The sequence below is a fragment of the Rhincodon typus genome, chromosome 37, assembly GCF_021869965.1.
Source record: "Rhincodon typus isolate 14 chromosome 37, sRhiTyp1.1, whole genome shotgun sequence".
Lineage (NCBI taxonomy): Eukaryota > Metazoa > Chordata > Chondrichthyes > Orectolobiformes > Rhincodontidae > Rhincodon > Rhincodon typus.
Genome location: NC_063368.1, coordinates 8,987,710 through 9,015,550, shown reverse-complemented (window position 1 = coordinate 9,015,550; position 27,841 = coordinate 8,987,710). Strand labels below are relative to the sequence as shown.

Genomic DNA, 27,841 nt, shown 5'->3' with positions numbered 1-27,841 from the left:
CTCTGTTTTCTCCTTCACAGATGCTGCCAGACCTGCTGAGCTTTTCCAGCAACTTCTGTTTTTGTTCCTCAACACCACTTCCCTGCCTTCTCCCCATAACTTTTGATTCTCTCACTGATTAAAACTCTGCCTATCCCATCCTCAAATATACTTAACTGACCAGCTTCGACAGCCCTCTGTGGTACACGTTTCAACAGATTCACTACCCTCTGAGAGAAGAAATTCCTCTATGGTAGACTCAGCCTGGGAGTCTCCTCTCTCCCCTTTGCCTCCTGCCGAGAACTCACATGAGTAACTGAACCATTTTGGATACAATTTAATGCAAGCAATAAACTGAACCATGGAAGAAGCATTGTGGAATACTCCAATCCTTGAGATTTTCATTTTTAGCTTTGCAACATTTTTAGATAAGCTTCAGCAGCTCAGACTTGTTCAAAAATCTAATTCCCATAAAAACCGAAAGAACTGCGGATGCTGTATATCAGGAACAAAAACAAAAGTTGCTGGAAAAGCCCAGCAGGTCTGGCAGCATCTGTGAAGGGAAAAACAGAGTTAACATTTCGGGTCCGTGGACCCTTCCTCAGAACTGACTAATTCCCATCTTTGGTTCAGAGTTGTGATGCAAAATAAATAGACTCCATCCAATTCACAGTTGACATCTGTACGGCTAGTTTCTTTTTGCTCACATTCAGGTTTTATGACTAGCTGATGTCCTAATCAGGCTTAGTTTAATTTCTGAGATAGTAGGAACTGCAGATGCTGGAGAATCTGAGATAACAAGGTGTAGAGCTGAATGAACACAGCAGGCCAAGCAGCATCAGAGGAGAATCAGAGGAGTTTAATTTCTACTTTTTTTTCTATTTGAAACATTTATAGTTTGACCTATTCTAGACATTAGCTGTGTTAATCTGGCAATTAAAAAAAGGATGAAGGGTCTAGGCCCGAAACGTCAGCCTCTCTGCTCCTATGATGCTGCTTGGCCTGCTGTGTTCATCCAGCCCTGCACCTTGTTGTCTTGGAAAATAATACATGTCCTTTTGCTGGCACAGTGGCTCAGTGGTTGGCGCTGATACCTCACAGCGCCAGGAACCCGGGTTCGATTCCACTCTCGGGCGACTGTCTGTGTGGAGTTTGCACATTCTCCCCGTGGTTGCATGTTTTTCCCCTGGGTGCTCTAGTTTCCTCCCAACGATGCGCAGGTTAGGGTGGATTGGCTGTGGGAAATTGCCCCATAGTGCCCAGGGATGTGCAGGTTAGGATGGATCGGCCATGCTAAATTGTCCCATAGTGTCCAGGGATGTGCAGGTTAGGGTGGATTGACCGTGGGAAATTGCCCCATAGTGTCCAGGGATGTGCAGGTTAGGGTGGATTGGCCGTGCTAAGTTACCCCATAGTGTCCAGGGATGTGCAGGTTAGGATGGATCGGCCATGCTAAATTGTCCCATAGTGTCCAGGCATGTGCAGGTTAGGGTGGATTGGCCGTGCTAAATTGTCCCATAGTGTCCAGGGATGTGCAGGTTAGGGTGGTTTGGCCGTGCTAAATTACCCCATAGTGCCCAGGGATGTGCAGGTTAGGGTGGATTGGCCGTGCTAAATTACCCCATAGTGCCCAGGGATGTGCAGGTTAGGGTGGATTGGCCGTGCTAAATTACCCCATAGTGTCCAGGCATGTGCAGGTTAGGGTGGATTGGCCGTGCTAAATTGTCCCAAAGTGTCCAGGCATGTGCAGGTTAGGGTGGATTGGCCGTGCTAAATTGTCCCATAGTGACCAGGCATGTGCAGGTTAGGTCGGTCAGCCAAAGGAAATGCAGGGTGACGGGGATGGGGGGGTGGGTTCTGAGTGGGATGCTCTTCAGAGGGATAGTATGAACTCGATGGGCCAAACGGCCTCTTCCTGCATCGTAGGGGTTCTATGATTTTAAGAGGGAAGGAAATGTAAACAGTTTGTCCCTCCCTTCACCAAACAGCCCTCCTCTTTTTTAATGCCCCCCAACCTGCTTTTACCATCAGCTACACACTGCTATGTCCCACAGTCAAAGTGCCCTTTGTTTTGTTTCATAGGATCTAACCACTGTGTGACAGCACTGAAATGACATACAGAGACAACATTCCTTGCCCATCGAGTGTTGTCTCTCTCTTCCCCCATCTCCATTTCTGAGGGTTAGCCCACTGACTTACAGGGTAGAAGTGGAAAGGTGGATTTGGGCCAGACACAGGCAAATGGCACTGGTTTGGTTTGGGAAACCCAGTTGGCATGGATGAGTTGGACTGAAGGGTCTGTTTGACTCTATGACTCCCTTTCTGGTGAGTCTGGGATCAGGGGGCATAATCTCACAAGAATAAGGGGCCGCACATTATAGGATGGAGATGAGGAGGAATTCCTTCACTCAGAGAGTAGTGAACCTGTTGAATTCTTTACTGCAAAGGGCTGTTGAGAGGGGGTCATAAATATATTCAACGACGGGATAGACAGATTTTTAATCAGGAGGGGAATCAAGAGTTATGAGGAAGTGGAGGTAAGGATTATTGGATCAGCCGTGCTCTCATTGAGTCTGCCCTGCCACTCAATGGGCTGAATGGCCTACCTCTGCTCCTATATCCTATGGTCAGTGTTATGGACTCCTATTGGATTGGTCTATGCCTCAGGGTAATGGAGTGATTTCCTGCTGGGTGCCTGACCAGTGGACTCCCACGTCCTTCTCGCCTGCTATTAGATGCAGCGTCTGGAACGTGGGGTACATCAAGGCCGAATAGCAAGGGCCCATGTCTCAAGGCGCACAATTGGCTCAGGGAGGCTATGGGTCCACTGCGCTTGGGCAGGAGGCCGTGGGTCAGGAGTGGCACCAGGGCCTCAGGTTTCTGTCTCTGCCCCTCTTAAGAGGCATTGGAATCCTGAGGGAAAAACAGCACTCAAAAATTAATAATGTGCGAATATTAATTTTCAGGACCTCTGTTTTGAAAGGCAAGTTAGACCATTGTGTGCTGGTTTGTGCCCCTCTGGGAAAGATTTACAGGTTGGCAATGAACCTGCTTGACCACATTACAATGCACCTTCTATAGCTGACAATTCCTCGTGTGGGACTTGAACCCAAAACGTTGGATGCGGAGGTCATGATATTACCACCGCAGCCCAAGTTTTCCAGCACATTGCCTTTTGATTTGCTTTTAATTATCCGTGAATTTCGAGGTTATTCTTTGTCAAAAACAGCAGGGTGCGTGAGTCCCACCCTCCAGAGGCCTTGCCAATATTTACCACTATAGATAAATTGTGTGCTTGCTATTTGTGGAACTTTGCTGTATGCAAACTGATTGTTCACAGCAATGTTCCAAAAACTTTTCAGATAAAGGTCCTCACCAGCTTTCAAGCACATCGCTGGATACCTAAAATAAGCATTAGGCCCCTTCCATGTGATAATGACAGGCCTGACAAAGGACTTGTTTTTCAAGCTGCAGTGTTTGGGAACCTGCCAGATTACTGGTGAGCAGTAGCGATCCTTGTCCCCTGATAAACACCATAGCAAGAAAATATATCTCCCAGCCGAGCCTTCTCTTCACAGTGCAACGAGTGAACAATCAGAGCTCAGAAATTGGACTCTAACCTGCCTGATTGCAGCAAAACTCCTTGGAAGCAAAACAAAAACCAGTTCTTGAAAAGACTGGTTCTTTTGCAAAGTTCATAAACCCTTTACTTGTCCACCAGTGGATTTTCAGAAAAACGCAGCTGAAAAAGATTTTGAAAGTTGAGAAATGGAAAGTGCGGAGGCCTTTCGAAGCATGTTTTGGCTCAATCTCCAGGCATTCCTGATATTCCTGGCTGTCTTCTTCCTCGTGACTGTGGTAATCCGGAGGAGAAGGACTAGCAATCTCCCTCCAGGGCCCTCTGCCTTCTCTCTCGTTGGAAACATCTTCTACCCCGACCAGTCTGCTCGACATGAGGTAATGAAGATGGACTTTGAGTCCGCTACATTATGATATTCTTTTTGCTAAGTCACTGGAAATTATACACAGCTCACCCCACTCGTTTAAACATTAAGGCTGTACCATCTGTCCATTGCAAAGAAACGATTTATGAGCATCTCATCATTTTTATTTATTTCCTTCACAAAATACTGCAGCTTCACAGCACCAGGGGCCTGGTTCGATTCTACACTTGGGCGACTGTCTGTGTGGAGCTTGCACATTCTCTCCAGGTCTGCGTGGGTTTCCTGTTCAGTGTTCTGATGAAAGGTCACCAGACCGGAAATGTTAACTTGGATTTTTCCTTCACAGGTACTGCCACACCTGCTGAGCTTTTCCAGCACCTTCTGTTTTTGTTCCTGATTTACAGCATCCGCAGCTCTTTCGGTTTTTACATCGGTTTTTACAGCCTTGTCAGCCTCGCGCTAAAGATTAAACCCTCCAAACCGGGCAAGATGCTTGTAAATCTTTTCCGAATCCTTTCTAGTTTCACAACATCTTTCTTGTAGCTCCACATTGCTGTGGGTCTGGAGTCACATGTAGGCCAGGCCAGGTAAGGATGGCAGTTTCTTTCCCTAAAGGATATTAGTGAACCAGATGGGTTTTTTCTGACAATCGATTCATGGTCATCATTAGACTCTTAATTCCAGATATTTATTGAATTCACATTTCACCATCTGCCACAGAGTTTGAATCCAGGTCAGAATATTACCAGGGTCTCTGGATTAGTAGTCCAGTAAAAATGCCACCAGGCCATTGCCTCCCCATAATTATGCAAAGGACATTGTGGTACAATGGTAGTGTACCTGCCTCAGAGCCAGGTGGTCTGAGTTCAAGTCCTTTCTAGCTCCAGAGGTGTGTTCCTGCATTATCTGAATGCACTGATTTTAAAATACCTGAAAAGACACTGAAGAGGTTACAAAGAATGTTTCCTGATTAAACTTATCAGGAAAGCATTGGCAAACTGAGTCAATTCTCTTTTGACGAAGGAAAGTTGATTTAAAACCGTGTATTCGTGGTGTTTTAAATGGTGACGGGACTTGACAGAACGGATACACAGAGAGCGTTCCTTTATGTGGAGGAGACAAGGCTGTCAACAGAAACATAGGGGCAGAAATAGGCCATTCAGCCCTTTGAGCTTGCTTTGCCATTCTGTACAATCATGGCTGATTATCCCCGTTCTCGCTATCACGCCGCACCCTTTCATCCCCTTTAGCCCTAAGAACGGTATCTAACTCCTTCTTGAAACATTCAATGTCTCAGCCTCACCCAGCTGTGACTGGATCATCACCAGGAAGACCAATAGGGAACCCAGAAGAAACTTCTTCACTCAAAGAGCAGTGAGAGTGTGGAACTTAGCACCACAGAGAGTAGAACTGCAGATAATGGCACAGATGGCATTTTAGGGATTGAAGTAAAATCCAGCAAACTCCGAAGTCAAATCAGAAAGTGCTTGAGAGACTCAGCAGGTCTGGCCACATCTGTGAAGTGAGAAGCAATGTTAGCCAGCTGAGTGTGACCCTGTTTTTTCTGTCTGAGTACCAGTTGCATCGAGTATTTTGGAGGCATTCGCATTGCAGAGCTTCACTGGGATTTCTCACCATTTCTTACTGAATGTGTCTCATTACCCCGCCCCTATAGCATGCCTCACATCCGATTCTATCCCCATCTTAACACACGCCATTCCTGGAAAAATTTGCCGATCAGCTGATCAGCCAAGAGTCTGCATTCCCTTGCAGCAGCAATATCTGTGCACAGCAACCTTTTAAAGATGGCACCCACACCAGGGAATGCTGGTTAATTCCAGAATGTCCCAGGAGTGGTGAGTTGTTCCAGAAATGGCTCGTGGTAAAATGGGAATATAACTGGATGAAAGGAATTCCCAGGATGGAAGATTCACTTACCAGTGGCCCTGGGTTTAAGGTGCGAGGGGCAAGATTTAAAGGTGATGTACGAGGCAAGTTTTATTAGACAGAGGGAGGTGGGTGTCTGGAACTCGCTGCTGGGGGAGGTAGTGGAAGCAGATACTATAGTGACTTTTAAAGGGCGTCTTGACAAATACATGAATAGGATGGGAATAGAGGGATACAGTCCCCGGAAGGGTAGGGGGCTTTAGTTGTGACGGGCAGCATGTCGGTGCAGGCTTGGAGGGCCGAAGGGCCTGTTCCTGAGCTGTAATTTTCTTTGTTCTTTGTTCTTAGAATAACGCAGGGAGTTAATGAGATGTGTTTCCTAAGAGAAAAAGGACTGGGCCTCATGGCAAGAATCGCCTTCCTCCCCACAAAAAAAAAATCCATTGCATCTGGCATTTAGCCAAAAAAACACAGGATTTAGCTCTTCAGATTCTGAAGAAGGGTGCCTGGACTTGAAACATTAACTCTGTCCCTCTGCACAAATACTGCCTGAACTGCTGAGTTTCTCCAGCAATTTCTGCTTTTTTTTTCAGATTTGCCGCATTTGCAGTTTTTTGTTTCATAATTGGATTGAGCTCATTGATTTTCTTGGCAAAAACTTTGGAAGGAATTCTGTAAGGAGATTCAGCGGTAGTGCATTGAGAGTTACATCGATAATAAGTCACTATGGGATAACACAATCACTGCGATAATGTCCTACAAATCAAGATCCATTATTCCTGGTGTTGTCACACAAATTAAAGACTTTATCAAAATGTGTGAAATTTGCCAATTTGCCTGACCCAGGCTAACAAAAATAAACACAGACCAGATTTCTGTATTTAATACCAACTACTATTTATTCCATATAAATAGATTCTAAGCACAAGTAAATAATGATGAACTGTTGACAAATAATTACAAGTTAATACTTAACCCTCTTTCAAAATCCACTGCTGTATAAATACAGACAGACACAAACAGACATTGTGTTATTGGTGGAGTGGAGCAAAAAGCATTGGAAAAACAGTTTAATTGCCTCAGTCCACAGGGTTCACTAAAATGATCCTTTTGTTTGTCAGGCTTTTCTATTCTTCAACGTCTTTTCTCCAAGTTATTTTCACTTTTTCACAGAAGGCAGAGGTGATTGGTACACTAACTGCAAAGGCTCACAGTGCACAGTAACTGGTGAAGGAAACTAAACTGGCATTCTTCAGATTTCAAAAAGACACTCCATCTTCCTCTTGCAGCAGTCCAAATGTTTCTGATAGTATCATTCACACCCACAAGATGTTCAGATACCCAGAGGCCAATCAGATAGCTGTTACACTGATGGTCTTTGCCACCCACAACCAGTTACAACTCCGCAAACCAATCAGCAACCTGTTGCCAGTTGAATTCCCACTCTGTATACATCCCTTATGCCTCCCCGTCTGCAAACAGCTGCCTCCACTGTTTGAACAATGCAACAGTGTAACCATGACTTACAATGAGTTTCAGTAACTTGCTTTTTAAAAGTACGGTAATTCCTTCCTCAGTCCTTTGCTTATTTTTTTCCATTTCAGTTCACATGCAGAAAAAATTTAAAAAAGAGTCTGATCTTCACAATGTATTCACAAAATGCATGAATGAGAAAAGACTGAGAATCAATGTTGCAGAGATTATGCAAATCCTGGAGAACAGAGAAATCTCCAAATTGAAATGGGTGGATAGCAACGGTTAGCTATGTGATTGTTTTATGAGGAAAGGAGCAAACTGTAAGAAACTATTGAAAATTCTAAAAAAAAAAGCCTTTGAAATTATATTGTACTTTAAAAATGCCATTTTCCACAACAAGTTACCATTCTGTATGCTTGCTTTTGGTTAATATTGGGTATGTTTTCTATTAATTAAAAGTTAATTGGGTAAGAGTTGGGTGTGTAAATATGGGGATGAAATAAGCTGTGGTTGCAGTTTGTAGATCGTAAGCTGCAATCAAACTCTGATGAGAAAAGCATAGACCTGGAGTTTGTCTGAGCAGTCATTTAACCTCTGGTTTTTAACAACAACATGTTAACAGAAAGGTGTTATCACTGAGCTTAGTGTTCCTCCATTTCGCCACACAATGTTTTGACTCCTCGTGTACATCTAAATGCTTTGCAGTACCTTGGCTGTGAAATGCATAATGTTAGCCTGGTTGCTGATCCCAGAGTATATGCTCTGAACTCGTACGCAATTCTGAATGAACTAATTCCCTCGTAGCTGCTCCCAACCCATGGGGAGGTGGTAGTGCAGTCAAACTGTTACTAGATTAGTAGTCTTAAACCTTAGGTTGACATTCTGAGGGTAGGGGTTCAAATTCCACAGTGAAACTTGAATTCAATAACAGGGTGAGCAAGGAAAGAAATCTGGATTAAAAAGCTAGTCAAATGGTGACTGTGTAACGACTGTTAATTGTGATAAAAGCCAACCTTTTGCCATTTCGGAGACCTGCTGTCCTTACCCAGATAGCCTGCATATGACTCTAAACCTGTTAGACTCTAACCTGGTGTTGTGTGAATTCTGACTTTTTCCAACGCCACCAGCTCCACACCTAAACCAAGGTGTTTAACCCTGAGATAACACGGTGTAGAGCTGGATGAACACAGCAGGCCAAGCAGCATCAAAGGAGCAGGAAGGCTGACGTTTCGGGCCTAGACCCTCAGGGTGATTAGCAATGGTCAATTAATACCAGCCTAACCAGTCCCATCCACATCCCGTAAGCAAATAAAAACAGAACTGACACTTTTGGGCCTGTTTTATTTCAGCACTGAACCATCACTCACCACCCATTGACTCATGCAATCAAACAGCTGCAGGAAGGTGAAAACACTACCATAAAATTTTAACATTGAATGCAGACAGATTCAGCTCTGATGGGGGTCTGGGATGGGATTAAAGTCTGAAAAATCTCTTTCTGGAGCCAAAACCATCTCCACTTACCCTGCCCTCCCTGTCCTGAGTTTAACTGAGTCTGAAAAGTGGGTAAAGTGATCTAAATTGTCTGACGAGAGTTAGGGTTAGAATTTTAAATATAATAAGGACAGTGTGAGCTGACTTTTCATGTCCAACTGCTTTTGCCAAATAGAATTGCTACAGTGTGGAAGCAGGCCATTTGGCCTATCAAGTCTACACCAATCCTCTGAAGTGTGATCCAACCTCCCATCACCCTACAGTTCCCTTAGCTGATCCACCCAGCCTGCATATCCCTGGGACAATTTAGCATGGCCAATCCACCCTAACCTGCACATCTTTGGACTGTGGGAGTAAACCAGAGCACCCGAAGGAAACCCATGCAGACACGGGGAGAATGTGCAAACACCACACAGACTGTTGCCCAAGGATGGAATTGAACCCAGGTCCCTAGTGCTGTGAGGCAGCAGTGTTAACCACCGAGCCACCATGCTGCCCATTTACCCTGTTGTATTTACACAAGTCATTAATAACATGATAGTAACCAGACTTTGACACTGATTGATGAGTTGTTATTAGCACAGCGCACCATGAGTAACTCATCCCATCTCCTTCGAGTTGTAAATCCACCTGGACAGACAGATAACATAGAACGTACAACTGTGCAACACAGGAACGAGCCCTTTGGCCCACGATGTTGAGCCAAAAAATGATGCCAAATTAAACTAATCCTGTCCACCTACCAAGGATCCATATCCCTCCATTCCTTGCATATCCATGTGCTTATCGAAAAGCCCCTTAAATACCCCTATTGTATCTGCCTGTACCACCACCCCTGGCATTGCATTCTAGAGTCCTACCACCCTCTGTGTGATAAGGACTTTAAGGGAACACCTCACCTAAAGGATGGTGCCCCTGACTGAGTGGTGGCCCCTCTGTACTGCATTGTGGTGACAGTAGTAGGTTTTTGTTTTAATCATGCTGAGGCCCTAGTGTGAGATTTGAACCCTGAGTCAGGTTGAAGTTGCCACAGTCCTGCTCTCTCATTGGAGGGAGTGGTGGTTTAAACTGAGGGTAACCATGCCCCCCCACCCCAGGTGAGGTTGAGATAGGGATTGCTCTGTGATGCCCTCAGGCCATGCAGGATTTGAACCCCATGCTATTGGGGTGTTGCCAACCAACCATCCAGCCAACTGAGCTAACTGCACCCCCACCTCCAACTGCATGGCTCAGCGGTGACAGTGCTATCAACTGAAGGGCCCAGCTGATTCTTTTCTCCTTTTTCTAAACAGCTCTCCCGGAAATATGGGAACATTTTTACGACACATATCCTGTGGATACCGATCATTATTCTGAACGGCTTCCAGACTATCCAGGAGGCACTGACCCAGCATGGCACAGAATTCGCTGGGCGACCGTACATGCATATCACTGACCTTTTGTCAAAAGGTCAAGGTAATAACTTATTCGCGTATCATTAAGGGTCTGGCAATGTGGTTATATCATTGGGCTAGTACCAGGCAAATGTTCTGAGGACACAGGCTCAAATTTAACCATCGCAAGTCGAGGAATTTAAATGCAATTAAAAAATTCTGGAATATTATAAACAGAAACTATTTTCAAGAAAATCCATCTAGACCACCAATGCACTAATGTGGGCAGTGCGGTGGCTCAGTGGTTAGCTCTGCTGCCTCACAGCATCAGGGACCTAGGTTCGATTCCACCCTCAGGTGACTGTCTGTGTGGAGTTTGCACATTCTCCCCATGTCTGTGTGGGTTTCCTCCGGGTGCTCTGGTTTCCTCCCACAGTCCAAAGGTGTGCAGTCTAGGTGGATTGGCCATGGGAAATGCAGGGTTACAGGGCTAGGGTTGGGTGGGAGATTTGAGTGGTATGCTGTTTGGAGGATCAGTATGGACTCAATGGGCCAAATGGCCTGCTTCCACCCTGTAGGAATTCTGTGAAAACACTAAAGAAGGAAACTGCCATCCTTACCTGATCTGGCTACATGTGACTCCAGGCCCACAGCAATGCAGCTGACCCTTAACTGCCCTCTGGGCAATTAGAGATGGGAATTTAATGCTAAGCCTAGCCAGAAACGCCCAAGTCTCATGACTGAACATGAAGAAAATAATTTACCCTCATGTGGTAACTGGTAATAGTTATCATTCTCACCTACAATGAAGGAAGTCTTGCATTTATATAACGCTTTTCACACCCCTGGTGGTTTCAAACCCCTTTCCAGTCGAGAAGTTTTGGGATGTAGGCAATACAGCACCAATTTCTACACAGCAAGTTCCTTTTAGCTAATCTTTACACCCATGCTCCACCATGCCATGCCTATGGGGAATAGTCAGGATGTGGTGGAAGGATTCTGCATTTGGTTATCAGTCTGTTGAACCCCATCACCCTTCAATGTCCAATGAATCCTGGCATGGGACTTGAACCCAAAGCTTTCAGCCCAGTGGTATTGCCCGTTGTGCCACAAGACCTCCCACATTGTGCTAATGAGCAAGCTATCCATTTTAATGATGTGGCTCAAGGGATTACCCATTGGCCAAGTTACCATCAGCATAACTCCAGAGCGCTGCTCTCTCACGAAGAGAGTAGCAACTTGTGGCGAGTTTAACCTGAGGGTCACCACACCTCAGGCAAGGGGTGAGACTGAAATCCTCATGGTCATCTCAACCCTTGTGCAAATTGAACCCGCACTGTTGGCATCACTCTGTATTGTGAAACAGCTGCCAGCCAACTGAGCTAACAAAACCCCCTGCTCGGGGCTTGTGGAGAATTCTGCTGCAGTTCTTCAAAACGCAGTGTTCCTTTATGTCCTTCTCTGAAGACAAGATGATCCCATCTGAAAGATGGCATCTATGACAGAGTGCCACCCTGAAACATCAATCACATGCTCAAATTTCCAGTGGGGGATCTTTGAATCCCTAATTTACTTTTCTTCACTTGTGGGAATCGTTGACTGGCCAGCATTTATTGCCTGGCCCTTGAACAGAGTGCCTTGCTAGGCCGTTTGAAAGTCAACCACATTACTGTGGGTCTGGAGTCATGCATAGGGCAGATCAGGTAAGAATGAGATAGTAAGAACTGCTGATGCTGGAGTCAGAGATAACACAGTGTGGAGCTGGAGAAACACAGCAGGCCAGGCAGCATCAGAGGAGCAGGAAAGCTGACGTTTTGGGTCAGGATCCTTCTTCAGAAAACATGTTCCTCCAGCTTCACACTGTGTTATCCCTGGTAAGAACGACACGGTTATTCCCTGAGGGAAATCAGTGAGCCAGAAGGGTTTTCACCCAGTCATCAGTAGATTCTTAACTCCAGATTTTTTAATTACATTTAACCTATTTTTTTCCTAATTAACCTGTTCAGTGATGTTATTGCACACCTCTGGAGCAGGTGGGACTTGAATGCGGCCCTCCTGGTGATGGATAGGGACACTGCCATTGTACCACAGGAGGGCCCCAGGTTTTTTTTTTTCAAATTTTACACAGCAGGATTCAAGCCCAGGTGCCCGGAACATTAGCTGAGTTTCCAGATGAATAGTCTAACAACAAGCAGCACGGTGGCTCAGTGGTTAGCACTGCTGCCTCACAGCACCAGGGACCTGGGTTTAATTCCACCCTTGGGCGACTGTCTGTGTGGAGTTTGCACATTCTCCCCGTGTCTGTGTGGGTTTCCTCCAGGTGCTCCAGTTTCCTCCCACAGTTCAAAGATGTGCAGTTTAGGTGGATTGGCCGTGCTAAATTGCCATAGTGCCCTGGAATGTTTAGGTTAAGTGGGTTAGACATGGGGAGTATGCTGGGGTAGGGGAGTGGGTCTGGGTGGGGTGCTCTTCAGAGGGGTAGTGTGGACTTGTTGGGCCGAAGGGCCTGTTTCCACACTGTAGGGATTCTATGAACAGTACCACTAGGCCATCACCTCCCCTTAGAGGGGAGTATGTTATCAACTGAGCTGTGGACCACTCCTTACTGTTGCTGTCACATGAGATTACAGAACGTAAGCAAATTATTTAAGTGTTTTTGGCAAGAAGAATGGTAGATTGATACCATCTTGTGCATTTTTTGTTGTGTATCTGAAAGTGCGGATATCAGAAACAGTCTCTGATTTAACTTTTCGATTATCTCCTTTCTCTCAGGTATTATAACAGCCCCCTATGGCAGGTCCTGGAAACAGCAGCGTTGGGTCACCCTGACTGTTTTGAGAAACTTTGGCTTAGGACAATTTGCCTTTGAGGACAAAATATTGGAAGAGGCCCATTATTTGGCTGCAGCTTTTAGAGAATCTGAGGGTAAGAATGTGCAATAATATCATTCGATATTATCTCAGGAGCTCACAGGCTGAAACCAAGGCGAAACAGCCCCATTACTCCTAGAACCACTCTCTGAGTGTTTTTGCCCTCGGATGTCACATTTAGGCTATAACTGACCCCAAACGTCAAGCCAACAGAAGGGTTCCCAATGTATTGAGACTTAAGAAGATTTCACACAAAACTAGTGAACAAGGGTAATGGGAATAAAGCAAGAGATTAGGTGTTCAGGTACACAATTCTTTGAAGTTTACATCACACGTAGACAGGGTGGTTAAGAAGGCGTTTAGCACGCTTGCCTTCATTGCTCAGACCTTTGAGTATAGGAGTTGGGACCGTCATGTTGAGGTAGTACAGGATGTAGGTGAGGCCTGTTGTTTTTTTCCTTTATTCATTCACAGGATGAGGGTATTGCTGCCCAGGTCAACATTCTTTGCCCACCCCTAGTTGCCCAGAGGGCAGTTAAGAGTCAACCACATTGCTGTGGGCCTGGAGTCACATGTAGGCCAGACCAGGTAAGGATGGCAGTTTCCTTCCCTAAAGGGGATTAGTGAACCAGATGGGTTTTCCCCCAACAATTGGCAATGGATTCTCAAACATTGTTCAGATTCTTAATTCCAGATATTTATTGAATTCAAATTCCACCATCTGCTGCGGTGAGATTCAAACCAGGTCCCCAGAACGTTACCTGGGTCTCTGGATTAACAGTCCAGCAATAATACCACTAGGCCATCACCTCCTCCTATTCTGGAGTACTGTGTGCAGTTCTGGTCGCCCTGTTATAGAAAAGATATTATTAAGCTAGAGACGGTTCAGAAAAGATTACCAGGAGGATTTGAGTTATAAGGAGAGGCTGGATCGACATAGGAGCAGAAGTTAGGCCATTCAGCCCATCGAGTCTGCTCTGCCATTCAATCATGGCTGATAAATTTCTCAAGCCCATTCTCCCGCTTTCTCCCTGTAACTCTTGATCCCCTTGACAATCAAGAACCTATCTATCTCAGTCTTAAACGTACTCAATGACCCGGCCTCCACAGCCTTCTGTGGCAGTGAATTCCATAGATTCACCATAGGCTGGGACTTTATTCACTAAGGCATAGAAGATTGAGGGGTGACCTGAGAGAGGTTTATAAAATCGTGAGGTGTATGAATAAGATGAATAGCCAAGGTCTTTTTCACGGGGAAGGGGAGGGAGCAAAATTAGAGACATTGGTTTAAGGTGAGAGGGGAAAGATTTAATAGAGACCTGAGGGGCAACTTTTTCACACAGAGCGCGGTGCATGTATGGGAATGAGCTGCCAGAGGAAGTGGTAGAGGCTGGTACAATTACAACATTTAAAAGAGATTTGAACAGGCATATGGATAGGAAAGATTGAGAGAGATACGGGCAGGCAAATGGAGCTCATTTATTTTGGGAAACTTGATCAGTATGGACAAGTTGGGCCGAAGGGTCTGTTTCCGTGCTGTATGCCTTTTTGACTCCATGACTGGAATTTAGAAGTGGCTATCTTTCTGGTGCTGACAGATTCAGGTTCTGGTTTAAGACACTGGTCCAACAGTAAACTCTGATCGAAGAAGAACGTTGGTTCTAAAGAAGGGGCAAGAAATATTGAAGTCCTGATTCCTCAGGCTCACTTCTTTGGAATGAAGTAGCTGTGCCTGAAGGAGGTCTGGCATTGCAGTGGGTTGTGTCCCTGCCTCTGAGCGAGACGTTCTAGGTTCATTTCCTGGTGGAGGACTCCACAAGTAGCATTCATGCCACACATTTGTAAGGCCATGACCATCTCTGCCAAGAGAGAATCAAACTGTTGCCCTTTGACGTTCAATGGCATTATTATCATTGAATCCCTCCCCCATCAACATCCTGGGATTACAATTGACCAGAAACTAAGATGAACTCTGCTAGCCATATAAATACTGTGGCAACAAGAATGGTCTGAGAATACTTCTAAGTAGAGTGTTCTAAGACCAGGTTAGAGTGTAGGAATCCTGCAGTGAGTAACTCACCTCCTGACTCCCTAAAGCCTGTCCACCATCTACAAGGCACAAGTCAGGAGTGTGATGGAATACTCCCCACTTGCCTGGATGGGTGCAGCCCCAACAACACTCAAGAAGCTTGACACCATCCAGGACAAAGCAGCCGCTTGATCGGCACCACATCCACAAGCATCCACTCCCTCCACCACCGACACTCAGTAGCAGCAGTGTGTACTATTTACAAGATGCACTGCAGAAATTCACCAAAGATCGTCAGACAGCACATTCCAAACGCACGACCACTTCCAGCTAGAAGGACAAGGGCAGCAGGTACATGGGAGCACCACCATCTTCAAATTCCCCTCCAAACCACTCACCATCCTGACTTGGAAATATATCGCCGTTCCTTCACTGTCACTGGGTCAAAATCCTGGAATCCCCTCCCTAATGGCATTGAGGGTCAACCCACAGCAGGTGGACTGCAGCGGTTCAAGAAGGCAGCTCACCCCCACCTTCTCAAGGGGCAACTAGGGATGGGCAATAAATGCTGGGCCCAGCCAGTGATACTCACATCCCTTGAGTGAATATTAAAAAAAAGCAGGAAAGAAGATCAGAGGTATAGATAGAGTGGACAGCCAGAGACTTTTTCCGAGGGTGGAGGTAACTATTACGAGGGGGGCATAGTTTTAAAGTGAGTGGAGCTAGATATAGGGGAGACGTTAGAGGTAGGTTCTTTACTCAGAGTGGTAGGGGCGTGAAATGCATTCCCAGAGAGGGTAATGGAGTTGGCCTCATTAGGGGCATTTAAGCAGCTATTAGATAGGCATATGGATAATAGTATAAGGTAGGGGTGGAGGTTAGAAAGACCTTAGGATTAGGGTAAAAGTTCAGCACAACGTCGTGGGCCGAAGGGCCTATACTGTGCTGGACTGTCCTATGTTCTATGTTCTAAGAGTGGGAGAGATTCCTGCTCAACCATGTGGTAGAAAAAAAACTGGATCCTCTGCTGAACTGCCACTTTGGTGTAATCTTTGTCTCCAGCTGAATGTTTGTGCCCGATGTGGCGATAATTCTGTTCACTTAGGTAACATAGGAATTAGATGTGGGCAACATGGTAATGCAAGATTTAACATAGGCTTATTACAACTCCTGAAATATACACATATTACAGTCTCAGGCCCTTCAATGCCTGGGCTATGTGGTTACAACCAATAGAACATGTCCAACAGCATGTCATGTTCCAAGTGGACCCAGTCAAGGTGGAGTGTGGGACCTATATATTCCCAGGCCACATGCTCTGATACAGTGATTATACCATAAGGGGAGGTGATGGCCGAGCGGTATTATTGCTGGACTATTAATCCAGAGACCCAGATGATGTCCCAGGGAACCAGGTTTGAATCCCGCCACGGCAGACGGTGGAATTTGAATTCAATTAGCAGTCTAATGATGACCGTGAATCCATTGTTCATTGTTGGGAAAAACCTATCTCGTTCACTAATGTCCTTTAGGGAAGGAAACTACCATCCTGACCTGGTCTGGCCTACGTGTGACTCCAGACCCACAGCAATGTGGTTGACTCTTAACTGCCCTCTGGGCAATTAGGGATGGGCAATAAATGCTGCCTGGTCAATGATGCCCTCATCCCATGAATGAATAAAGGAAAAAAATACCATAAGCAGGTCTTTTAAGGGTAAGCTGCATATTGAACAGGAGAAGTAACATCACTATCCTTAACTACACATTACAACATGCAAGTAAATGTGTGCATTGGCAGGGGGTGGAGGCCTATAGTTGCTGTTTGGCTTAGTCTGGATCAGATTGATGGAAACAGCATGAGGTTTGATCGTCTTCCAGCTGAGGTGGATTCGGAACCTACCTCCTTATCATTGGATCCCTAAAGAGTGGGGTCAGGTCATTCAGCCCATCAGGTCCACACTGACTCTCCAAACAGCATTCCACCTAAACCCACCCCCTACCCTATCCTTGTATTTCCCACAGCTAACCCACCTAGCTTGTGCATCCCTGAACACTATGGGGGAATTTAGCATGGCCAATCCACCCTAACCTGCACATCTTTGGACTGTGGGAGGAAACTGGAGTACCCGGAGGAAACCCACACAGACAGGCACCTGAGACTAGAATTGAACCTGGGTTCCTGGCGCTGTGAGGCAGCAGTGCTAACCACTGAGCCACCGTAACACCCTCTTTCCAGTGATAAAGCTCCAGCTGTGGTTCAGACCTGTCTTCAGATGGAAAACTGAAAAAAAGTAACCCTTGACGAAATCACATTGATCCACCTTCTGTGTTCTTACGTAGGGTCTTCCTTTGATCCTCAAGCCATCATCACCAGTGCTGTTTCCAATGTGATCTGCAAAGTCACCTTCGGCAAGCGTTTCCATTACGAGGACAGGACATTCAAGAGACTTGTTGCATTGTTTGATGAGGCCCTGAAGCTTCAGGCAGGATTCTGGGCAATGGTAACCGTTTTAATGTTTATTAACACTTTATGTTCAGGAATGAGAGAAAACACTTCCTCAAAATGGGCATATAAATGCCTGGGCGCATGCTGATGCTTCAGCGGAGTACTGAAGGTGTGCTGCACTGTCAAAGGCATTATCGTTCAGATGAGATGTTAAACTGTGCCCCACCTGCCTGAGCAGATGGATGTAGGATCCCCTGGTGCTATGTTGAAGATGAGCCGAGCATTCCTTCCTGTTGTTCTGACCATTATTAACCCCTCAATCAGCGACACAAAGACAGATTATCTTGTCATTAACATAATACCGGTTTCTGGGAATTTGCTGTGTGCAAATTGGTTGGCACATTTTCTATAGTAAATCAGTAACTGTACTTCAAAAGTAGTCCTTTGGCTGTAAAGCATTGGGTAAATGTAATCTATTCTTCTAACAAATTAATTTGTCGACCTTCATCTTAAAGCGAGGTATATGTGAGTCTGTGCAGGGAGTGATTTTTTCAGGGATTCTGGGAGGAGGAAAGCCACTCCACTTTCCATTATCGGGACTATCATCTCAGCAGAAAATGGCTGCTTGAACTAGTGCTACTCATAGAAACATTGGCTGAATGCACAAATTATTCTGGGATGCTGACACAAATTAAACATAGGAAGAAGAAGAACTAGGAGCAGGAGTAGGCCATTCAGCCCCTCGAGTCTGCTGTGCCATTTAATATGATCATGGCTGATCTCGCCTCGGCCTTTACTGCACTTGCCTGCCCACTCACAATCATCCTTCAACCCATTACTAATTAGAAATCTGTCTAGTTCCTTCTTCAATTTACTCAGTGCCCCCAGCATCCACTGCTCTCTGGGGTAGTAAATTCCACAAATTCACATCGCTTTGAGAGAAGTAATTCCTCCTCATCTCTGGTTTCAATCTGCTATCCCTTTTCCTAAAAATATGTCCTCTCATTCTCGTTCTAGATAGCCTCCCATGAGAAAACATCCTTTCTACATTAACCTAATCAATCCCCTTTAGCATCTTAAACACCTCAGTAGATCTCCTCCCATTCTTCTAAACTCTCGTGAGTACAGGCCTACACTGCCCAATCTCTCTTCATGAGACAAACCCCTCATCTCTGGAAGCAATCTTGTGAACCTCCTTTGAACTGCCTCCAATGTAACTGAATCCCTTCTCACGTACGGAGCAACAAAATTGTGCATGGTCCTAGCCTAGATCTTGCAAAGTTGCAGCAGTATGTCTCTACTTTATGACACTGATAGCCAGGTAGAATCATAGAATCCCTACAGTGTGGAAACAGGCCATTCAGCCCATTGAGTCCACAACAACCCTCCAAAGAACACCCCACCAGACTCACCCTATCCCTGTAACCCTTTACTTCCTATGGCTAATCCACCTAGCCTGCACATCCCTGGACACTACGGGACAATTTAGCATGGCCAATCCACCTAACCTGCACGTCTTTGGACTGTAGAAGGAAACCCACGCGGACATGGGGAGAATATACAAACTCCACACAGACAGTCGCCTGAGGGTGGGGCCAAACCTGGGTCCCTGGTGCTGTGAGGCAGCAGTGCACATTGGAAGGATATGTAGGTTGACAATCACAAAGCTCACAAACCTTCTGTGGCTATCGTGGGGCTCACAGAGCTTCTGAGTCAGAGGTAGGAACACTACCCCACGCTATGGGACTTCCCAACTTCAGATGATCTGCAGTACGTCTGCCCTAAAGAGTATAAGCTTTAGCTAGCATGTAGTGCGTCTGCAATATGGTGGGAGCTTGTCTGCATCTCAATTGTGCAAACTCCACGCAGACAGTCAACCAAGAGTAGGCTTGAACCTGGGCTCCCTGGTGCTGTGAGGCAGCAGTGCTAACCAGTAAGCCACTGTGCCATGCCATTGAGTAAATGTTCCCAAAGCTCTACCCAAACTTAATCAGACCTGCTAAATGCCCATGGTGTGGCAGCAGGGAATTTGACAGCAGGGACTTTATACCCAGAGACCATGGGACCGCAGCCCAGCCAATGGCTGAAAGCTTACATCCCATATAGACCTTCCGCCACTGTGTGTAAAACAAAGGACTGCAGATGCTGGGCATCAGAAACAAAGACAGAAGTTAAGTAAAGAAGGGGTTAAGTAAACAAGGAGATCATGGATAGCCAGCTAGGACAGAAGAGAAGTTGAATAAGTGATAATAAGAGCTAAGGGTAGGAGAGAAAGGTTAACTGTACTGAAAGTAACCCATATAATGTGATAATGGGCCTAGGAGTAGGTGGGAATGGATGATTAAGCTAAAATTAACCCATATCATAGCAGCAACAGGTGTGGATGAAAAACATGGGAGTTTAGAATCTGGCTCTAAAGTTATTCAACTCGATGTTGAGTTCTAGAGGCTGCAGGTTCCCAGAGCGGAAAATGAAATGTTGTTCTTCGAGCTTGCACTGAAGCTCATGGGAATCAAACAACAGGCCCAAGACAGAAACGTTGGCATGGGAGCATGGTGACATGTTGAAATGGCAGGCAACCAGAAGCTTGGGGTTATGGGTGGCATGGTGGCTCTGTAGTTAGCGCTGCTGCCTCCTAGTATCGGGGACCTGGGTTCAGTCCCAGCCTTGGGTGACTGTCTGTGCGCTGCTTGCATGTTCTTCCAGTGTCCATGTGGGTTTCCTCCCACAGGCCGAAGAAGCGCAAGCTAGGTAGTTTAGCCATGGGATAGGGTGGGTCTGGGTAGAATGCTGTTTGGAGCCTATGGGCTGAATGGCCTGCTTCCACACTGTAAGGATTCTGCGATTTTTGTGCACAGACTGTAGGTGTTCTACAAAACAGTCACCTGGTTTGTGTTTGACTTCCAAATGTAGAGGTGACCTCAATGTGATGAGCGAATACAGTAGATTAGATCGAGTGAAGTGCAGGTAAATTGCTGCTTCATCTTGAAGGTGTCTGAGGAGGGAGGAGGGTAAATAGGCAGGTGCTGCACCTTCTACGATTGCGTGGGTAGGTGCAGTGGGGTTGTGAGGAAGTATTGGGAATGGAGGCGGAGTGGACCAGTGTATCTTGGAGGGAACAGTCCGTGTAGAATACAGACAAGGGAATCCTTCATGCTGTGATAGGAACTCCCACAATCTAACCACAGTCTGGGTGAATTTATTTGTCTTGCTGTCCCAGCTGGAGTTATTACTGGATCTCTGCTACTTAATGCCCCTTGATGTGTCTAGTCCACAAGTAGAACATTTTCTCTACCTTACAAAATCCTTTCATGATCTTAAGGTCAAAGATCAAGTTCCTTTCTTCTCTTTTCAGCGAGAGGTGAATTTGGAACTCACTGCCTGAAAGGGGGAACGAGGCTGAAAACCACATTAAAAAGGGACTTGGGTGGGGGGCCTGAGGTATGGTAACTGACAGTGTTCAGACCAAGAGCTGGAAACTGTGATTAAATGAGATTGATGTATTCCGCTACAGTCACAATGGGCCAAATGGATGCCTGTGCTACCAATTTTCAGGATTCTGTAGAAGACCTGCAGTGTACGCAGTCTTTCCTGCCAGGTCTAGTCATTCTAGTATCCCATCAGAGTCCAATTGTGGAATAAACTCCATTGAGACATTTCCCTTTCTGGAATACAGACCTTTATCCACTTGGTGTATCTGGAGTAGAACAAAAGGATTCATCTGTCTTCAAAATGTTGTGAGACATTGGTCCTGGGTTCCTGAAAAACATTGTTTTTGTTTTAACCTGAGTGATGTTTAGCCCACTTTGACACATTGGGACTTGGTCTCAGTTACAATCTCCTGCATTCTCACAATGGGCAGCACGGTGGCTCAGCGGTTAGCACTGCTGCCTCACAGCGCCAGGGACCTGGGTTTGATTCCAGCCTCAGGTGACTGACTGTGTGAAGTTTGCACGTTCTCCCTTTGTCTAGGGTGCTTCGGTATCCTCCCACAGTCCAAAAATCTGCAGGTTAGGGTGGATTGGCCATGTTAAATTGCCCCATAGTGTCCAGGGATGTGAAGGTGAGGTGGATTGAGCTGTGCAAAATGCAGGGTTAATCCCCTTCTGGGGCGTGTTGGGAGGCTTGACCCTTCCTAAAGGCTTCTGACCAGCGATCTGCTCCCTTATGTACAGGACCATAGTTTAACATGATCTTCATTGCCTCTCTCACAGACGTGCAGGACTATTGGAGTCATCGCTATCTTGGTTACTCCCTTCTTTTCCAGCTCTTTGATCTTACCTTTCAGGCTGGTATGGAGAGGAGCTGTACCTTTCTTCGATGGATACTGAATTGGTCTTGTATTCTTATCTATTTCAAGATGATGCTTTTCTGGAAGACAGCCTTTCAATATTGTGTTTCCCCACTGCCCCCCATAAACTCCATTAAGCACAGACTCAGAGCCATGAACCACTCCTTATATGACAAACCCTTTTCATTCTTAGTAATGATTTCCAGTCCTCTGGACCCTCCCTGACTCCAGAGATTCCTGAACGATCACCTCCAACATCTCTAATAATCTCATCAGCTATCTCCTTCAGAACTCTGCAGTGTGGTCCAATGTCCAGGTGATTTAGTCACCTTCAGACTTTTCGGCTTCCCCAGCACCTTCTCCTTAGGGATGGCCACTAGACTTACTTCTGCCCCTCTCTTGAGGTTCTGGTTTGCTGCTGGTGTCTTCAATCATGAAGATTGATGCAAAGTACCTATTTCTTTGCTCCCCGTTACTACTTCTGCAGCATCGTTTTCCAGTGGCCCAATGTCCACTCTTGCCTCTGTCTTCCCTGTTAGATATCTAGTGCAATCTTCTTTTCTATCCATTCATATATTTCTATTATATATTCTAAACAGTCTCTTTCCAACAGTGACAAAAAGTGTAGTGACATGTATTTATTCTGGTTTGCTGAATGAAAATATAGCTCATGCATTATTCTGCCATTGTGCATGGAAGATTTCCCAGTTTTGTCTCCTAGCCCCAGTCATTTGAAGAGATGCTGGTAGGGGAAAAGCTGCAGCAATTTTCTCTGAAGAAATGTTTTCTGTGTGATCCTCATCTTCTTTCCTTTTGCTGTGACAGCTTACAACTCTGCAGCTGTGTTTTTTATTTCAGCTCTGACACTCCCCACTGGTGCCACCATGTTTAGCACAGCGCTGGGTTCAGTAGCAGGATTTTATTGAAGTGAAGCTTTAAGATGTCTGTCTGAAGCATGTGAGCCACATGGTAGAGGTCACATAACCGCAGCAGAGTCATAGAGATATACAGCACGGAAACAGACCCTTCAATCCAACTCGTCCATGCTGACCCGATATCCTAAATTAATCTAGTCCCATTTGCCAGCATTTGGCCCATATCCCTCAATACCCTTCCCTATTCATGTATCCATCCAGGTGCTTTTTAAACGCTGTAATTGTACCAGCCTCCACCACTTCCTCTGGCAGCTCATTCCATACACGCACCACCCTCTGTGTGAAAAAGTTGCCCCTTAGGCCCCTTTTAAATCTTTTCCCTCTCACCATAAACTTATGCCCTCTAGTTTTCGACTCCCCTAAGGGAGACATTTGTACATTTTGTTTTATTCATTCACAGGATGAGGATGTCACTGGCCAGGCAGCATTTATTGCCCCATCCCTAATTGCCCAGAGGGCAGTTAAGAATCAACCACATTGCTGTGGGCCTGGAGTCACATGTAGGCCAGACCAGGTAAGGATGGCAGTTTCCTTCCCTAAATGGTATTAGTGAACCAGATGGGTTTTTAAAAAAACAAAACCTGTGCAAGAATTTGAACCTGAGTCACTGGAACATTATGGGGATTTTCCTGGATTAATAGTTCAGTGATAACATCCATAGGCCATCGCCTCCACACGATTGCATTGCTGTCCAAACCATCCAGTTTCAGATAAAAACACACACACACACACACGTAGACACATACAGACAGGCAGACACACACACACACCCACACACACATGTATACACACACACACATACACACGTACAGACACACACACACACACACACACACAGAGCCACATGCACACACACACACACACAGAGCCACATGCACACACACACAAACACACACAGAGCCACATGCACACATACACACACACACACACACACTCAGAGCCACATGTACACATACACACACACACAGAGCCACATGCACACATACACACATGCAAATATACAAACACATACTCATACACACATGCATAATCATATGGACACACACGCACACACACATCATGAATAAAACCCAGTCCTTCCTCAGTATTGCATCAATCTCTTAAAATAGCAATGCTAGGTATTAACTCCTCAGACCTCGGCTTTGCATTTGAAGAGAAACCAATTCTGTGTTTCCTGCTTAGGTGTGTTGTGCAATCCCCAACATGAATCGTTTCCCAGGGCCTCATCAGAGAATCTTTAAAAACAAGGCTGAAATTGAAGCTATTCTCCAGGATTTCATCCAACAGCACAAAGACTCACTGGATGGTGAAGAGATCCGGGATTTCATCGATGCCTACCTGCTGGAAATGGAAAAGGTAGGCACTGCGCCAAAAACCATTCTGCTGGTAGTTAGAATGTTGTCTTTTGGGACTTGGTCTGTGCAGAATCATCTCTAGGGTGGGGGAGGAATCTGAGTGACTGCCCCAAGCCCCACAGTTCAGGGGAGAAAGTGGGGGAGGGGGGACTACTGGAAATATGGTCTCGTGTCAGGAGCCAGAAGCCAAGGGGGATAGTGAGTTTTGAAGAGGTGGGAGTGGTAGCACGTGACTTTTCATTTTGTTTCCAATTTAACCTGAAGGCAGAGAGGTGGCATTAGCACAAAGGATCTCCATGGAAATCTAGACATTTCAAGTTGGGACTTGAGCTTGAGCCTCCTCACGCATACCCATGACCAATGGACTACAAGAACCCTTAATGTCTCCATTTGCCTCAGGGTGATCAGAGGTTGGTCCTGCAGGCTCAGTGAATGGAGGAAAAAGTTGCAGAGCTGAGGGGACAAGGAGGGGGTCTCTCACACTGGGTCAATTTCCCCAGACCCTGTACCCAACTTCTTCACAGTAAATTCTGACACAACATACTCATTTAGTATCTCACTCATCTCCTGTGGCTCCACACATAGACAGCCTCGTTGATCTTTAAGGAGCCCAATTCTGTCCTGAGTTGCTCTTTTGCCCTTAATATATTTGTAGAATTTCTTTGGATTCTCCTTAACCCTATTTGCCAAAACTATCTTATGTCCTCTTTTTGTCCTCCTGATTTCTCTTTCGAGTATACTCTTACTGCCCTTATATTCCTTGAGGGATTCTCTCAGTCCCAGCTATCTATACCTGCCATATGTCTCCTTTTTCTTGATCAGAGCCTCAAGTTCTCTCGTTATCCAGTATTCCCTACACCTACCAGCCTTGCCCTTCACCCTAACAGGAGCATACTGCCCTGGACTCTCGCTATCACATTTTCCCATCGTCCCTATACCTGCAAATAACCTCTCCCAATCAAGTTTTGAAAGTTCTTGCCTAATACCGTCAAAATTGGCCTTACTGCAATTTAGAACTTTAACTTCTGGATCATGTCTATGCTTTTCTATCACTATTTTAAAACTAATAGAATTATGGTCACTGGCCCCAAAGTGCCCCCCCACCACTGACACCCCAGTCACCTGCCCTGCCTTATTTCCCAAGAGGAGGTTAAGTTTATCTCCTTCTTCCAAGGTACATCCACATACTGAATAAGAAAATTTTCCTGTACACATGTAACAACTTCCTCTCCATCCAAGCCCATAACACAGTGCCAGTCTATGTTTAAAATGTTAAAATCCACTACCATTACAACCCTATTATTCTTACAGATAACTGAGATCTCCTTATAACTTCGCTTCTCAATTTCCCACTGACTATTGGTGGGCCTATAGTACAATCCCAATAAGATGATCATCCTTTTCTTATTTCTCAGTTATGCCCAAATAATTTCACTACATGTACTCACAGGAATATCCATGCCAAGTACAGCCATCATGTTATCTTTAACCAAAACCGCCACTCCCCGTCCTCTCTTGCCTGACTCCCAACCCCCCATCTTTCTATCCTTCCTATACCATCTATACCCTGCAATGTTAAGCTGCTACATCTCTCCCTTCCCTGAGCCACACTGTAATAGCTATGATATCCCAGTCCCATGTTCCCAACTATGCCTTACCTGTCAGGCCTCTTGCATTGAAATAAGTGCAGTTTAGTTTATTAGTCTTACCTCATTCTCTGTCTTACTCTTGCCTGCCTTGACTATTTGACTTGCTCCTCTTCTCCGTACTGGACTCAGACTTATCTTTTTTCTCACTATCACTTCCCACACCCCCTGCCCCCCCCATCCCCTCACTCATTTAAAGCTTCCCGAGTAACAAATCTCTCCACCAGGATATTGGACCCCTTCTAAAGCAGGTGCAACCCGTCCTGCTTATACCGGTCACTTCTAGCCCAGGGCAGATCCCAGTGATCCAAAACTGTGAATCCCTGACCCTTGCACTGACTCCTCATCCACACATTCATCTGCTCGATCCTTCAATTCCTACTCTCACTAGCGCCGGGAGTAATCCAGATGTTACTAACCTCAAGAGCCTACTTTTTAACCTCCTGCCTAATTTCCCATATTCCCCATTCAGAACCTCGTCCCTTTCTCTACCCTGTGTCGTTGGTACCAGTGTTTACAATGACCTTCTTCTGGTCACTTTCCTTTTGATGCTTTGCACTTTTTTTTTAATGACCTGGGAGCTGGGGGAGCCTATAGGTCTCTGTTGGTATCTCCGTGGAAAGTTGACTTGCCAATCAATCAGCAAACATCTTCTCCATGTCTTTGATCATTTAGAATTTGGCATTTGTCACGATGGCAAAAGTTTTGTGGTCAAGTCCTAAAGTGGGATTCGAACCTAGAATTCTGTGATCTTAAGGTATGAAAGCAGCCGACTCAGCATTGAACAGAAGGGCACTTCTTTTCTCAGGAGCGTAACTTCCCTGGTTCGTGTTTGCTGGATGGAAACCTGTTGTATAATACTTACGATTTATTTCTGGCTGGTACTGAGACAACAACGACCACACTCCGCTGGGCTTTTCTGTATATGATGGCTTATCCAGATATACAAGGTAAAAACATGTCTCTATCACAATGTAGGGAGAGTTCCAATGAAGAAACATCCAAAGCATAATAAATTGAACATGTTCAGGTTTTCTGACAAAAAGACTTGCATTTATGTAGCATTCATCGCAAGAACAAAAGGGATTGCTCCCCAAAATGTCTCACAGCCAATGGTGTGCAAATGTAAGAAACATACCAATTAATTTGTGCGCAGCAAGCTCCCACAAACTACAGCATGGTTGTCACGGATGATCATTTTTTCTTGCAAATCATGTTTGGGGAGAACTCAGCCTGTCTTCGTTAAAATAATGTCATAAGATCCATTCGGAGCTTTCCAGTCTCAGCAGTACCACTGGGAAGTGTGGCCACTGCTGGTACTACAGGCAAAAACCCAGAGCCACGGAACCCTGGAACCAGATGAGAAGTTAGGGATTCAGTTGGTGCCAATCTAGTAAGGTTCTGATGACCAGGGGTTAGAGGGCAAAGTTCAGAGATGAGGGTGGGTGGGGGTTGGGGTAACAAGGCAGGGAGTTCCACTGTCGGTGGTAGTGTTCCTCCTTTGGGCACACCCCCTATCCACCAAATTCCCTAATGGTGTGGACGCTGGGAAAGTGCGAAGGTGTTAATCAGCCACTTAGTTGCCTTAATTCCCTGCAAAAGGATGGGGCCATCCAATGTGGCCCTCCTCCCCACCGCGGAGAGAATTCTAATAGACATGGGTTAGCAATGACAATGACACTGCTTTATTTCAGCACCCCCCTTCCCCACAACACCGCCACATCAATCCCCTTTCCCCTTCCCTCTAGGGAGTAATAACCCACCCCATAGTTCTGACCCGGTTGACCAATCAGATAAACACCACTGCTGACCAATAAAGTACAGGAAATGGCAGCAGGGAAATGAAAGAACAGATGCAACCACCAACACTACAACCCCAGTCCCGCCCCAGCACTCATGTCTCACCATCCCCAGCACCAACTTCAAAACCCCACATCACCCATCTCTCACCCTCCCAACTCCCATTCCTCACACCCCGGCACCCACCCATCTCCCCATCACCCATCTCTCACCTCCCCAATAATCATCCCTCACCCCACATCACCCATCTCACACTCCCCAATACTCATCCCTCATAACCCCATCAACCATCTCTCACCTCCCCAATACTCATCCC

General features: G+C 45.7%; 1 protein-coding gene across 5 annotated transcripts in view; it reads left to right on the top strand.

Moving 5' to 3' along the window:
* Nucleotides 1–3,429: 3,429 nt before the first annotated feature.
* LOC109920436 (cytochrome P450 2J2-like) overlaps nt 3,430–27,841 on the top strand; it is a 44,744-nt gene continuing 20,332 nt past the window's right edge. For all 5 annotated transcript variants that reach the window (XM_048617584.1, XM_020520465.2, XM_048617582.1 and 2 more), the window contains exons 1-6: nt 3,430–3,936; nt 10,073–10,235; nt 12,926–13,078; nt 17,393–17,553; nt 23,907–24,080; nt 26,534–26,675. In XM_048617584.1, coding sequence (XP_048473541.1) covers nt 3,748–3,936; nt 10,073–10,235; nt 12,926–13,078; nt 17,393–17,553; nt 23,907–24,080; nt 26,534–26,675 — 982 coding nt within the window. In that variant the 5' untranslated portion in view covers nt 3,430–3,747. The remainder of the gene's footprint in view (nt 3,937–10,072; nt 10,236–12,925; nt 13,079–17,392; nt 17,554–23,906; nt 24,081–26,533; nt 26,676–27,841) is intronic.